The sequence below is a fragment of the Panthera uncia genome, chromosome D4 (genome assembly GCF_023721935.1).
Source record: "Panthera uncia isolate 11264 chromosome D4, Puncia_PCG_1.0, whole genome shotgun sequence".
Classification (NCBI taxonomy): Eukaryota; Metazoa; Chordata; class Mammalia; order Carnivora; family Felidae; genus Panthera; species Panthera uncia.
Window position 1 is genome coordinate 42,435,815 of NC_064807.1, and position 16,051 is coordinate 42,451,865.

Consider the following 16,051-nt stretch of genomic DNA (forward strand, 5'->3'; position numbering starts at 1 on the left):
ACAACATGCATGAAAAGTGTTCTATCTTTGAAGTTTGTGTTTTCTGCTGTTAACTTTCTAAAGTTATTTTCTTGTACTCTGTCTTATATTCATGAATTCTAAATTCTGCATGTGATACAAAATTGCCTCTTTCATATACTTAGCTCATAAAACTGAACTCAGAATAACATGTTTTCATTAAAAAAAAAACAGAAAAAAATGATATTTTATAATTATATAATTTAGGTGAAGTTTAATTTAATTTAGGCTCATATTACACCAGAAAATTATGTATTAAAAAGTGGATATGGTATAAAAACTGAATGAGGTATTAAAATTTTGCTTGGCTTTTTTTAACTTTGGAAATATTAAGAGTATGAAGTGTTTTTAGCCAAGATGATTATAGCCAATGCAGTTCAACCCCACTTTTAAATTATTCTACTTATTATATAATAAGTATATAATATACTTATTATATCTATACCAGAAGACCAGTGTGTGAAAAGCATAGTTATCCTAATTCAGACAGATCAGTTCAGCCAGAGAAAGACTTTGAAAGTCTTTACACTTTCATCAAAATTTATGTATGAATTTCTAGGAGAAATGGGGGAGTCACCCCCATATCTGGGGGAAAAGAACTTCAATAAAGAGATGGCCAGGGAAGACAGTTGTGAAATAAGAGCATTTTGTTAACAATTTTAAGAAAATGTTTTTAATCTACTCAATTTTTTTCTGGCTTCTGAGTTTTATCTCTCTTCTTGTTTGGAGTAGTATTTGTGGCCTATTTCTTACTATCCTAAAGCAAAAGTCCATACTATATTGAAAGAAGTTTGCCTGTGAACTTTATGCTTTGTCTGTGTCCTGTGTTATTTTAAAACATCTAATACAACACATGTATAAATGTTGGGACAGGTGGCTATTAAGGAGAAAGAAAAAATAAGTTAGAGGCAAATGTCAGGAAGCTGCTTTTTTCAATGCAGAAGTAATTAAACAAAGCTGTAAAGATTAAGACTTAGCAGTAGGAGAGATTTAAGAGGAAACTGCTTTAGGAAATGTAGATTTGCTGCTTCAAGGATCACTGGGAAATTCGTTGTACTTTATTTGCATACTTGGGATCAAAGCAACCTTTCTAAATTCTGAGAGAAAATAAGAAGTGATGGTTCGAGAGCACCTACTGTATAAAATAGGTCTGCCCTCCTGTTAGACATAGCCGAGTTGAACCCTCAAGAAACTGCTTCCTAACTACAGATTTAACTGCCTAATAGTTAAATCAAGAGTGACACAATGACATTAAACTATGGCCCTTGTGTCTAAAATTAGAAACCCTCAAAGGGAAAATGTAGACATTCTTAGTGCTGACATATTTTTGAATTTCCAAAACAATTATTTTATCTAACCCTTGAGATATTTGTTCACTTTACCTGTATGAGACTAGGACTTAGGACCTATTATATATTATTTGAAGCAAAATCCCATTCATAAGGCCAAGTTTATTGCTTGTCAAGGCTGGGAAGTACCATGGACAGCAAAAAGTACACTAAATAATTAGTGTGTAGCCCTAGGCTTATTATTTTACCTTTCTGGACCTCAGTTTTTTCACCCAGAAAATGAGGGTGAGAGGGTTGTTTGTTGCATTAAATTGTGGCTTTCAGACCTTGTCTACAGAACCTATAATTCCATAGAGTTGCTTCACTGAATTTCATTTTACACATTTTGAAGTATTTTTAAACAATAAATCACAAAACGTTCATATATATACATATATATATGTATATATATTTAAACATGTTAAACTAATTTTAACTTATTAAAACTCAGCCAAATTGTAAAAAAAAAAAAATTGTTGTAACAGTTGTAAAAATGTTATACCACCAAAGGAACTACTTTTTGCACTCATCATTAAGTTCTTCAGTATGTCTGTTTAACTGAAAAAATAGGTATACTAAGATTGCAAGGTGAACTGTAAAAACTGTTATCATTAGCAGCTCCTTCTCTGAGATAATAGGAATTTTGCATTGCTGCACATCTAAAACCAAAACAAACCAGAAATAAACTGGTTATGATGACCATTAGCCATAATCCTTGATATCCAATTTTTTCTGTTTACCAAAATAGCCTCATTGTTTGCATTAATTTGCTTTATAATAAGTAAATGTTTACAGTTGAACTAATGAACTAAATGATATCCCTTACTCATTTCACTCACTGACAATATCCACTGACTCTCATGGTGGTGGATTGGTTCATCTTGAAGTTAAAGGGATTGTTGAAATGTAGCCCATTTTTTTCAAAACAATTTTATGGTTTTATGGCTTTTTTCTGATGCTTAATGCTAAGAAATGTTGATGAGTTAAAAGCCTATGATGAAAACAATAAAACTCACTAATAATCCCTAGGGGCCACAAATAACCAGTGTTAATGTTTTTGCTATATTGCTTTCCAGTCTTGTCTATAGCTCATAACATCGATGAGATCATACTGTGTACCGCGGACACTTGGAATTCAGCAATTTAGTGTTCTTGGTTTCCACTATCCTAAAGCAAGCCTGAATATCCATGACATATAGTAACTTGACATTTTGCTGAGGCAGGAATATGAGTCCCCTATACTACTAGACCAACATTTGAGCCTACCTGGCTGCCAGAAGTTCCAGCCCAAGAGAGCTTTGTTGCTCTCTGCTGATGTCTTTTATGCAGTCATTTTTATGAAGTGGTAAAATACTTTGTCTCCTTGCCAAAAGTGGTCTCAAAAAGGAAGCCAAAGCTTAACACTTACAATGGAAGGGAAGAGAAAGGGAAGTTAAAATTTTAATGGCTTTTAGATAAAATTAAGAATGTTTCTCATTGGTGACTCAGAGCTATGACCTCACTAATCCCCTCATATGCTCTATATGGCGTTCTGGTGGCAGTCTCAATTTGGGCACTTCCAGAAGTCCAGAGGCATTCCCTCCCCACCCGCATTTGTCCATGATCTACTGCATGTTTAATTTGTTTTCCACTGCATTCATTTAACACTGTAGTACGAACCTTTTCTCATGTAGCTAAGACACTTAGAATCTAATCAAATGTAAAATCCTCTCCTTTGCCTGCCATGCTATAATCATAGCTTCTGTCATTTTTTAATGCCTCTCTCTGCTGTTGTTTGTTCGTGTGATTTTTTGTATCATCTTTGCCTCCCAGTCGAAGGGTAAAACCCATCATGTGGCGAGAGAGCCTCAAAATGTATGCCTATGGTCCACCAACAACTAAAAAGGCATAGTTTTAGTTCAGCTAATAAGCACCTTATGTTTTCAGAGTGGATTTTAATGTGAATTATGCTACATTTGGTCGTATATATCTCAGTCTATGAGACTGAAAAGACTGTTAATGCTGTCTGGGGGAAATTGTGCAAGGCATTGTTTGTGAGAAGATCAGAGAACCACCTTTTCAGATTTTTTCTGGCATGGGCCTCAAGTTTTCCCTCCAAGGCAGTAATGAAGGGGGCTTAAATTGGCAAAGGTTGGAAAAGTGAAAAAAGCTCTCACTCATCACTCTATCATGGTCACAATCATTAGCAAACAAATCGGTTTCTAGCTGAAACTGCATCCAGATTCCCCCTTCCCTCAAGGAATTCAGAGCAACAGTCCTGAGAAAATGCCCAAACTTGTATGCCCCAAGCGGCAGTTGTTGGTGAGTTCCAGTGGACTTTTTTATCCAGCTCCATTTAATTTGACAGAAAATTGCATAAGTCATCCCTGGCTATCATTCAAATTGTAAACAAAATCTCAAATGCAACTTTAAAGAAATAATCTGCATCATGAGAGCCATTATGTGTACAGGGCATATAAAAATCTGGTCACGCTAACTTCGTGACCAACTAGCCCAATGGCAAAACAGTCTGGTGGTTAAGCGGGGAGCTTTGGAGCAAACAGGTTGGCTTGGGATCCTGGCTGTGCCATTTACTGGTTGAGTAGCCTTTGGACAGTTACTTGTTCTCGCTAAGTCTCAGTGTTTCATCCTATGAAGTGAGGAAAATAATAATACTTACCTCACAGGGTCATCATAAGAAATAAATGTCCTAATACATTTAAAAAGTTTGACTGATACATGTCTGACACATGAGAAGCACTCAAAAATGTTAGTTGCTACAGCTTTATGACTAAGATCATGATTATGATAGTGTTGATGTTACCTCAGAGAGGAATACCCAATCTTCCCAGAAATCAGCTTTCTCCTCCATGAAAGGAGGAGAAATTCTATATAGGTCTAGAAATGTAGTTCTCTGTTATTATAATAGCAAGACACATAAATTCCTAAAAACTATATCAAAGTAAATCACACTTACCAGATTTTTAAAATACAACAACCATGATAAATTAAAGTAATTAGCATCTCCACAAATCACAGTGTGCAATTGCCTAATAATCCCCACTTACCCACCTGTGACACATTGCTGTTTAATTCAGATAGGATTTATGCCCTGTCTCCAAAAAATGAGAACTTATTGTCACAGGACTAGAAAATGGTTCCTTAGTTAGCATTAAAGTATAATGAAATGTTTTTCTTTTTTTGTTTTTCTTTTTTTTTCAACGTTTTTTAATTTATTTTTGGGACAGAGAGAGACAGAGCATGAACGGGGGAGGGGCAGAGAAAGAGGGAGACACAGAATCAGAAACAGGCTCCAGGCTCCGAGCCATCAGCCCAGAGCCTGACTCGGGGCTCGAACTCACAGACCGTGAGATCGTGACCTGGCTGAAGTCGGACGCTTAACCGACTGCGCCACCCAGGCGCCCCATGAAATGTTTTTCTAATCTTGGAAGTCTTTTTGTTATTTTGTAAGAGGTAAATGACTTAGAAAAGTAACAACTTACTTTTAATCACCCTCATTTGAATATACTGCTTTGAGTAGCTAATGAGTAAGCAATAAGAAACTTCACCATAAAATCCCATTTCCACTTTCATGTATTATGTATAATGAGGTAAAAAAAAGCAGAGTTCTGGTTCTTTTTAGGATGGATGGTCAAACCCTTCCCAAGTTTATAGTCATACCACACATCACCAGACCATCAGCTGTAACTCCATTATTGTGGCAGTTCAGTCCTACCCAATCAGCTCATTGTTACTAATAATGATAATCACTTTTCATATTACATTTTATACTTTTTAAAAGCATAAATATTTACGCAATTCTCTTAATTAACTTGTGAGTTACTAGAACAGGTTTTATCATCATCATCCTCCATTTAACCTCAACCTATCACTTTGACTTTACTAGCTAGTAACTTCTTTACTTAACTTCTCTAGGTCTGAGTTTTGCCTTCTGTAAAATGAGTATAATATTCCTGTAAGAGAGTAGCTAGGAGCATTAAATGAGGTAATACACATAATGCTCTTAGCAAGGGTCCAAGCACTCAACAAAAGTCAGCTATCATTATCAAATTGAGAGCCAAATCCGTAAAATGACTTGTTACTTCTATTTGAAGTTTAGAAAGTGCTTTCACATCCATTTTCTCAATTCAGTTTCACATTCCCTGACAGGATAGCAGGACAGAGATTAGTATCTGTATTTCCAGATAAACAAACTGAAGCCTAAAGAGGTTGAGTGATCTGCCCCGAGTTAGATTGTGAAAAGAAAGCTGGATTATAAATCTAAGTACTTCCAAAGTATCTCCTCGACTGTGTAAACTCAGGTAACCTGATCCTTGAGGCAAGCATTCATCCCACAGAACATCCCCCTTTGTTCTTCATGATGCCATCAGCATCCTGTAATATCTGGTTTAAGCCCAACATAGACCCCCACAGCAAGTTCAGAACTGACAATCATATGAATACAAAGTTTGCTATGGGTCTGCGAAATGATCACATACTCAGGTCAAGCAAACCTCTTTTATATAAGCATAAAGACTGATGTTTACTAAACAGTGACCAATCACTTAGGACAGTACAGGAAGAGATAAACAAAGCCCAGGGAAATATTACTCCCACTTACTTAAAAGCAGTTCAGAAATTGCATTCATTAATGTCAAGAATATTAACCACAGAAATATCAATGAAATACTAATATTTGGGGCCAAATGATCAAAAACTCTCCATTGGTTTTATAGCAGAAAAATGAGTATGTGCCTTAAAAATATTTTCAAACCCAAGTGATGAAACAGGGTTCTTTTGGTGTGGTTCCTAGTAAATGAATGTTGCCTCATGAGCACAATGGTCTAAGAAAAGTATGAACTATTTGCAGAATATTTTCTCATTTGCTGGATCCCCTGTTTCCTAGGAAAACCCACTATGTTTTATAAAGTCATCAAACATTAGAGTAGGAAAGATTTTGAGATGATCACCTACTTCAGTGGTTTTCAATCTGTGGTCCATAGAGCGGCAAGCTCTACCTTTAGCAGCCACTAAGAAGAGGGCAGGTAAGATAGAGCTCCATGAGATGGGTTACTTCATCTTACAACCCCTGATTTCATCCAGTTAGATCTTGCAGAGGTCCCAATGTAAAGCACTCAAGATCATACAGAAAGACAGTGAGAGAAAAGAGAACTGACTGTCCATCTCCCAGCTCCTCGGGGGTCCTTTTCCTTAGTATACCATGATCCTTTGTGCTCTACCACTCATGGAAAAGTGAATGCCTGTGTCTTTGCCAACTTTTGTTACTTCTCCCCTCCCCCATTCTAAACTGTTGCTTAGGAAGAGACTGGTTTCTGTTGCTCCAGGGTTGTCGAGAGGTGATGAAATACTCCCTTTTGTGCCAGAGCTCCCTCCACCACCCACAATTTCATTCATTTTTTTTTTAATTGACTGTCTGACTTGTACCAGGTTCTATGCCTGGTACCATGACAAAGGCAAAGAAAAATCAACTAGAATCTGGGCCCCAACATTGCCCAGACAGAGTTGTATAGTTACAAAGCAGCATGGCATCTGGAAGACACGTGAGACAGGACAGAGAAGATTTTTCAGAGCTGTCATGGCTATTTCTGGGAGATAACTAATGGAAGAGATGCAGAGTTTGGCCAAGCAGGCTAGAAGCACAGGTGTCATTACACTGTCCTTTCTGTGCTTCAGATCACCTGATAGCCAGCAGCCTTCCTTAACTGCCAAACCACCCTCCCAAACAGTCCGTTCCCTCCCACAGATGCCAGAGCTAGCAGAAGGCAAGGAGTGGGACTAAACATGTGCACAGTGAATGGCAGTTTGTTGGAGAGTTTCTTTGACCTTGTTTTGTTTGTTTGCTTTCATTCTGGATGGTACTGCTTGGCTTTGTGTCTGCATACCAACAGCATGACTTCATCCAGTGAATATTCACTAACTGCCCCTGCACAGGGCATAGTGTTAAGAGATCCAGTAAAGAACCGACATGGATTCTGTCCCATGGTGTTAAACTAAAGAAAACTTACACATATTAGAACTTAGTAGATAGTTAAAAGCAATGAGTGGAGTTAGTGTGATGGGTATTTGGAAGGGGAAGAAGGAATTTCTGCCAGATGTTGAGAGGGAAATTGAGGACAGGCTTTAGAAGAGGTAACACTTGACTCAGAAATTTCACTGGCCATTATGGAGCCACTTAAGACTTTAGAGATGGGAAGCAAAATATCGATTACTGTGATAGCAGCGAGCAGGCCGGGTTGGGGGAGGCAATGCCTGCAGGCAGAGATCTGTTAGCTGACTGCTGCAAAAGGACCCAAACTTGTGTCACCAGGAGATGTGCTTGGCAGACATCACAACCGGCAGAGCTGACTGCCATTAGGGAGCATGGGAATAAGAAGCAACAAAGATGTCCCATAGTGTCTAACCTGAGTGGATGGGAGAATGGTAGTGCTCTGAACAGTCACAGTGATCACAGGAGAAGAAGCATTTTGCAGGGGAGGGTAATGAACTGTTCGGACACAATGAGCTCGACAAACCTAGAGCACATCCAGCCGTCAGGAAGTTAGGCTCTGCAGCTCGAGAGGAGAAGCAAGAGGTCCTTAGAGATTCACAGAAAGGGACACTTAAAACCATGAAAAGGGCTTGTTATGGTTCATTTCCATTATAAAAAAAACACAGAACTCCACAAATTAGGCTCCCATAGAGTTAGCTCTATTAGGATTTTTCCTGAAGAGAGGTTTACTAAATAAATGAGCCTGAATAGAGATTGATGTTTAAAAGTCATTTAAAGTCAGGCACATTGTTCTAAAGTAGCTTCTGAGATTTCAGAGCAGACTCAATAATCTTTAAATGCCACTTAGGATTTGAGGTGATGGCCTCATTTCATCTGCTCATAATGTATTTTTAAATGTCTCTCTTTTATTTTCTCGGACTTGTATTTTGTCTTACTTGAATATTCTAATTCCTGTGACTGTACATTATAGGAAACTTGGAAAACAGAAAAATATCAAACTACAATGGCAAGGGGCACCTGGGTGGCTCAGTCAGTTAAGCATCCAACTTCAGCTCAGGTCATGATCTCACAGTTTGTGAGTTCAAGCCCCGCATCAGGCTGTGTGCTGACAGCTCAGAGCCTGGAGCCTGCTTCAGATTCTGTGTCTCCCTCTCTCTCTCTCTCTCTCTCTCTCTCTGCTCCTCCCCCACTGTGCTCTTTCTCTCTCAAAAATAAATAAATAAATAAACATTTAAAAGATATATGAAGGCAAAATTGCATAATCCAAACACCAGGAACTAGCAACTCTTTTTGGTCTTTTTAATATATTTCTATATACATATGTATATGGGTCATATATGTGCGTCTATATATAGACACACATATATGAATTATAAAAATGATTAAATAGATATACAAACCCATGAATTTTCTCAGTATTGTGGTTCACATGGTATGTTCTACTTTGCATTGAAATTTTTTCAGTTGACAATGTCTGTGTCATTAAAAATGGTTCAAAAGGCTTTATGTTTATGACGGCATAATATTTTTATTACATGAACCTGTCTTAAAATTGAGGCATTCTCCTATCGTGGAACAGTTCCTCAAGGTGTGTACTTTGAGAGGATGAGGTACCATGGCTTTTTCCTTCTTACACTACATGAGTCCAGAATGACATTATCCTCATCTTCTCATTTCCCCCCATGACCCCTGATGTCAGGGAGTCTGATAGAGTCAGGTAACTGCTGGGTGTAAGAAGTGCACGAGTGATCAGAATAGTTAAGGCAATGGAGAATGAGTGCTTTTACCCAAAAACGGACTGCTTTTTACAGCTTCCCTTTCTGATAATGTTTTAAAATTATTTTTGCCTCCTTCACCACTCCCCACATATTCAGATACATGTCTGAATACAAACACACATGCACAAACACACACACACACACACACACACACACACACATCACACACACATCAAGCCCTAAACGTAGCAAGAGCTTTTTAAAATCCCAAAATGGCATCCTTTTTCGTCATTCTTCAATATGTACACTTTGCCTAAGAAAAAGACCAAGTGTCCTAAGCAATAGGTAAGCAATAGGAAGTTACATCTAGGCCACAGTGCCTACCCTTCTGTGACGGTGTGGTGAAAGGCCAGGGCCATGACATGAACCCCTAGAGAGAGCAGAGCCCATGCACATGAACATGCATTAACAAGATTGGACAGAGCACCATTGTTTTGATATCTTTCTGTTTTCACAGGTGCCATAGAGTGATTTTATGAGTCTTCACCATGACCCATGCCATAGAAAGACAAATATAGCTATAGTTTTGCTGAATCCAGGTTTAGAGCTCCTTGTTCAAACAAAAACACAATTTCTAAATCAGTCCAAAGCAAAGCCCAACATCTTGAATTCTATACACACCCCCTTTTCTTCCCCCTTCTTCTCTTCTAGCCTGTTTTCTTCAATATCACTGCCTCCATTTTAAATATCATCAGCTGATAAATCAATTGGCAGACATCTGCAGCAGTTCATTCTAATATTGAGGATAACAAACCATAGCTATAAATTGTTTTGGAAGAGAAGGCAACAAACTGCATCTTTGCACTTAGAAGGTGCTATAGGCATGAGTAAAGATACTAGGGTTAGCTCAAATATAACTGCAAAGTCTATTTCAGTAATTTCTTAATTAACTACTATTAGATGCATATCCAGAGTTATTAGAACTTTGGAAGGTTGGAATTCTTTAAAAGACAGCTCTTTTAGAAAGAAAATTTCCTCAATGACTAGACATAAGAACTATTGGAAAGAGATCAACATGATTATAATAAAAGAGAGAAAGAGACGATTGTCTTTCCCATCCAATTGTCTGTCAGAAGAAGGCAGAAAAGAATAGGAAGTTTCTCTAACTTAGAAAAACAGGGAGAAAAGTTTAATCTTAGTACTCATTCCATTTTTCTGTCAGAGCCAAGGTATTTTTTCCTTCCTCAAGTGCAGCATCCATCTTCACGAATATTGTTACTGTAGACCAGTGCACATCCATACACCATGAAAATTTAATCCTACAAATGAGTACAAAAACTTTAGTCATACTAATAAAGATAGAAAATTTAGTCACATAAGATAAACAAGTAAACCAGTACACCAATGGTTGTCTTTTCTGGAAATAGAAATCTATCTTTTATAGCTTTGTTTCCCATGTTCTTTTAGATTTAATTTCTCTCATGTATCCTCTTACCTCTCAGTAATTTCTTCAGAAACTACCTTTATCACTCTTTCCTCCTTATTTATGATGATCTCCAGGCAGTGCTATTTTTCATCTTTGTGATCCATAGTATACCAAGCTCACCCATTTCATCCAAAAGCTTAGATTTGCTAGCCCTCTAAAATGAACATATTATGTCATCCTAATCAGAGAATGAGATTAAAACATAAGCCTTAACTTATTTAAATATAAATATCAACATTTATATTGAATATGGATATATAAATATATACCCATCCATCTATCCCAGGGATACATGGAGAATACATGAGTTCCTTCGGTATTCAAAAGAGAGACTTCCTATCATTTGTCCGTTGTGGAATAAGTGTCTTCTGCTCATGCCCTACCATGTTTTGTCCTGGGGTGACAGCTGTGTACTGAGTTCTCTATGTCTCCCACTCTTGATAGAGGATCTGTTATACTAGCCCTTTTATCTAACACCAATTAATCATAAATCTTCCACAAACCAGGGGATTCTGCAAGAAAGTCTTGCCAATGGGAAGCTTTAGTTGAAATCAGTGAGGTAGTTTAGTGTAGTTTATTAGAGTCCATAAGGCCTCTAGGGACTTCCACACAGCCTATAATATCATTTCTTGTGAATCCATTAGCCATACAGCCTATAATGTCATTTCTTATGGCTCCTTTGGCTCTATCTCTGAATCTCACATGTTTCCCATGACACTAGATATACTAACAACATTCATGACCATCACAACCATGACTGTAATAGCAGTTAACACAATATCACATTTTTATAGAACACAAAAAAGATCTTTCCTATTTCTTATCTCATTTTAACTGCTCTTCCTTTGTTTCTGTAGGAAACTTGCTTTTGTTGGTAGCTGCCCACTGTATTCACTAGTTGACTGCTTTCCAAGATAATTCATTAAAATCTTTAGATATGCTGAGAGAAAAAACCTATTTGATAATGCACATTACAGAGTATTGTCGATTCCCAGGTATATACTCTTATACATAGCTCTCTCTTTCATCAGGAGTGAGACAGTAACTATAATTGCTTGGTGAGCATCTGGAAGTAACATTAATAACGATAATAATGACCTCATAGGGTGTATAATTTGGGGGATTAAAGAACATTTATAAGCTTATTGTGTCACAGTTAATGATGAGGTGCCAAGTTTTCTTGCCACCACCCTTTCCAGTGGTATTTCCTGCTTGGATCAGAGAACTAATTATAGTAAACGGTGCCCTTGCAAAGAACTTGCCCCATCCTCAAACACGTGCCAGCATAAAGATACCGAATTGTTTTAGTGTTGTTTGCAGAGACAATTTACTAATGTTGTTTTGCATTTGTCTAACAAAATTTGTATAATGTAATCATTTAGTGTTTATTTTATTGTGTGTACCTTCTACTCAGAGGGTTGGCATTATTGTTCCTAACAGTGACGGATACAAGCAGATCATGCCTTATGACCTCTACCATCCCCTTCCTCGGTACGTAAATCAACCATCCTGATGTTAGAATTAGTAAATCAGCCTCTGCTTCTTTTATATGTCTATGTAGATATAGACTTTGTGTTTTTTTTTTTTTCTGTAAAAGTAAGATGATAGATAGTATAGTTCGCAATCCATCCTGAGCTCTGCTTCTGAATAATACTGGGTTGCTCGGACTGTGAGCTTGTCATTCAAAAAAAAAAAAATTTTTTTTAAGATAGGATCCTATTACATTGAGGTGGACACAGTAATTCACTCTTATTAGATAGAGTGTATGGGTTATGTTGTGTCTTTCTTTCACTCCCTTTGTCCTCTTTTGTTTCCCTGCAAAAGGACCCCAGTCATTAGAGCGCTATTGCTAACTGTTAAGCAAACACTGCCTGAAGTATTATCACAGTACCACAAATGTGGGATTCCAGATGTGCTATTACTCTACATAAGGGCTTTAAATATCCTCTTTTTTGTTCCAAAGAAATTATAGTTGTGTACAAAAAGGTGATGTTTTCCTATCTCTATTGTTCAGAACATTTAGGGGACATTTTTTTTTTCTAAAACATAAAATTCCACGGGCTGTGTTTCTTTTTTAAAGTACAATATATTTTTTAACTAGAAAAAATAATGAAAGTGACTGAAGAAGTTTTAAGAGAACTTGTTCTTTATTAATATATTCATAAGAAAACTGGAGAAGCTGAAAAATATTCTAGCTACTGAGTGTATGGTCTGCCACATTGGAAACAGCTCCCCAGACAGAAGAAATTAGAATCGTGCTTGAAGTGACCCCTGAGCTAAGAGAGGCCTTTGCTCTATTCTCTTTGCTCACTTGGACTCCAGGGCACCAGCTGCTAGTTAGAACCCAGAGTTTAAATCCAATCGCGAGTAGTTTTCTCAATCTCAAACTAATGAAAGCCCAGAAAACAATTCTGAACTATAAAATGAAACAAAGTTTGATTGAAAATCTCCAAATACTTAATGAAATGGAATCCAAATAGGGGCTCTTGAGGTCATTTAGTTCAGTTCCCAAGAGATGCTTCCCTATCCCATTCCTTCCCTGCAACCGCACCCATATGCCCAACATTTGTAAACATATGTATTTATACAATATGTGTATATGAGTATTTAGTGAATATGTATTCCCACATGGGTATATGGATATACATATATTTATAAAATACATATATACCAGTGAAAGCTGTCATCCAGCCTCTACTTAAATACTTCCAGTGCCTGTCAGAGAACTTGATTTTCACCATCCTAACGGTTGCATGTAGAGAGGGACATCGGATTTGTACTCTATATAGCTGTTTGGGTTTTTTTAAGCTCTTCCACTAAGGGGTTACCTTGTTAGTCAGCTCCCTCCCACTTTTCTATGACTATATTGATAAAGCTGATAAATGACTATAGAATGCTATATAAATGACTATATAAATGCTATATAAATGACTATATCATTTTGCTGGTTTGATCCAGAACCAAAGTAATATAGTAAATGCTTCTTGGGGAAAAAAGTGGAGTAAAAATATAAAGAGATTAATTTTACTGATCCAAGATTTCATTTGACTTCAGTTTCTGTATCTCTAAAATAGGACACACGTATTTGTTTGTGTGAAGACCAAATATTTTACGATAAAGGCAAAGTTGGTGTAAGGAGTGAGCAACATCAAGGTTATGTTTTTCTTGTAATGGCACTCCTACGTTTCTTTCATGTCTATGATCTCTCTTGTTTATATTTCTCTGGTATAACTAATGCCTGTCTTAGGTTAAACTTCGTTTCTTATATACTCTAATTTCCCCCAAATGCTAGAAGCCCAGTATTCTCAATGACAGATTGAAATGAGCCTCCTTAATGCCATCCTGTGTCCACACTGGCCTATCCATGCATCACAATGAGAAAGGATAATTATCAAATAAACACTATATTTCTTGCACTTCTGTTACTGAGCTATTTCTAAAGTTAGATTATTCTGCTTAGTTGATAAAGTCTTAGTAAATGGAAGCAATTTCTACAAATATGTTCTTATAAGAAGTATTGAGTCTCAAAAAAACCCCCAAAGTTGAGAACTAAGGCTCAAATATGATTCTCAGGTGGCAGCTACATTCTGATCAAGGCAGAAGGCTTTCCTTATTGAAATTATTTAAATGGGCTTTAGTCCACAAGTGTAGATACAAGGCACAGTTAGTGAGTCTTCCGATTTTTTTTCTTGCCTTCAGTCTTTGACTGAAACACATACCTAAATGTAATGTAAGAATGTAGTCTGATGAATTATCTTTAATTCATAATTAATATATATATATATGTTTCCCACATCACTCTGAATTTTGAGAATTTCTTAAACACACTATGTATTTAAAAAATTAAAAGCCATCGGAATTAAAATATGTGATATGTGAACCCATTTAGTATTCTTCCAGGACGAGATTCTTGGATATGCTTTTTTTTCCCCAAGTACTTACTGGTCCCTGTTTAAAGATATTCTAACTGATGTCTTCTTTCAGCTTTTATTATATTTTCTTTAAAGCACTCAGACATGTTTTGCCTTGAAATTCCACATAACCCTATTATTATGTCAGTATTCACACAACAATTTTTCATTATATAGAACTATAGTCATATGGTGGACCCATACTATAAATTCTTAGAATAATATTAGCATCATTTGTCTTTCTGTGATCACTGGCATTGAAAAGGATACTTATTACTGTTTATGAACTTACACTATGGGTCAGGTCCAAATGTTGAGACAGAAATTAATCACTCTCACTTTAGAAGGGTCAAGGTTAGGGACATTAGAGTACCAATTAGAAAGTGTGCTCTTTTTATGGAATCTTAATGTTCTAAGAGATTAAATGTATATTCAAAAACATATTCCCGCTTCACTGTCAGATCAAATGTAATGTGAATATGTACTTATATATTCAGCCTAATTTTATTCTGAATCAGACCTGTTATCCATATCCAGAGGGAAGCTCTCCAGAGATTTACATGGATAAATGAGAATTGGTATTACCCTTTTAAAAGAGAGACCCTCTATGGAGCTGCTTCATTTTCTTGAAAGGGACCAGAAAGTCTCCTAAGGGCTAAACAGAGGGCCTCAGTTTCCCCATAATAGCATTTGCTTTTGTGTCTCCTGGGGAAATATGCATAGGAAAATATTGTACTTGGCAGCATGTTTAGGCTGTTGGCAATAGAGATAACAGTTTCCTAGACTCAAACAGTGCAAAGAAAATGTGGAGGAAAATTCTGTTAACTGGGAAACATACATTATCCAGGCTCATACAGAAGAGCATTCAGGTTCTCAATATGCATGAATCCTACTTATAAAATAATTGATGTCTCCATGGTATGCTTGTGCAGTGTTTTTAAATTTAACTTTTCAAGTAGATCAACTTGATGACATTTTGTTTTTCTCTCATTAAAACTATATCTCTCATAACTCTAAGGGAAATCTTAAAATTCCTTAGCAATCCTCATCAACAAGCAGAATATATGTAAGAAAGACAAGCTCGGTCCCAATGTTTCCATTTTTCAAAATTCTATATTCTGTAAATGGGCCAAAGATCTCTCTCTGCGTCTAGTCCCAAATGCAGCAGAGCTATGCAGAGATCTAAAAAGCAATGGAATTCTCTTAAATGTTATTGATAATATTGTTCTTTTCTCCCTTACTAAACTGTATCTTTAGATTCCAGTGCCATCAGCCTTCCAAACAAAACAAAACTTCTTCACAATTCCAAGAGTTATTTATTAGGGGAATGCTAACTGCCAGTATCCCTCAACAGTTAGGGAACAAGAAGATTACATTATCACCTTTGCTCCTTAGTGTATTGATGGCGTAGCTTGAACATCGGAATTGTGCTGAATCCATGTAGTCCCAAAGCTGATGATTGTAGAAGCAAGGGACAGAGTGTCTTTGGTTTGCCTTGATCTTTCATGAGCTTCTCGTACACAAGTATCCAGAAGCTAAGTAAGAAAGTATTGCATTGAAAATAGAAAGTATCAGCCCAGGTGCAAACTATTCCTGTTAAT

General features: G+C 36.8%; 1 protein-coding gene across 1 annotated transcript in view; it reads left to right on the forward strand.

Annotated features, from left to right (window-relative positions):
- ADAMTSL1 (ADAMTS like 1) overlaps positions 1–16,051 on the forward strand; it is a 405,773-nt gene that overhangs the window by 185,516 nt on the left and 204,206 nt on the right. The window contains exon 15 of the mRNA XM_049627010.1: positions 11,980–12,030. Coding sequence (XP_049482967.1) covers positions 11,980–12,030 — 51 coding nt within the window. The remainder of the gene's footprint in view (positions 1–11,979; positions 12,031–16,051) is intronic.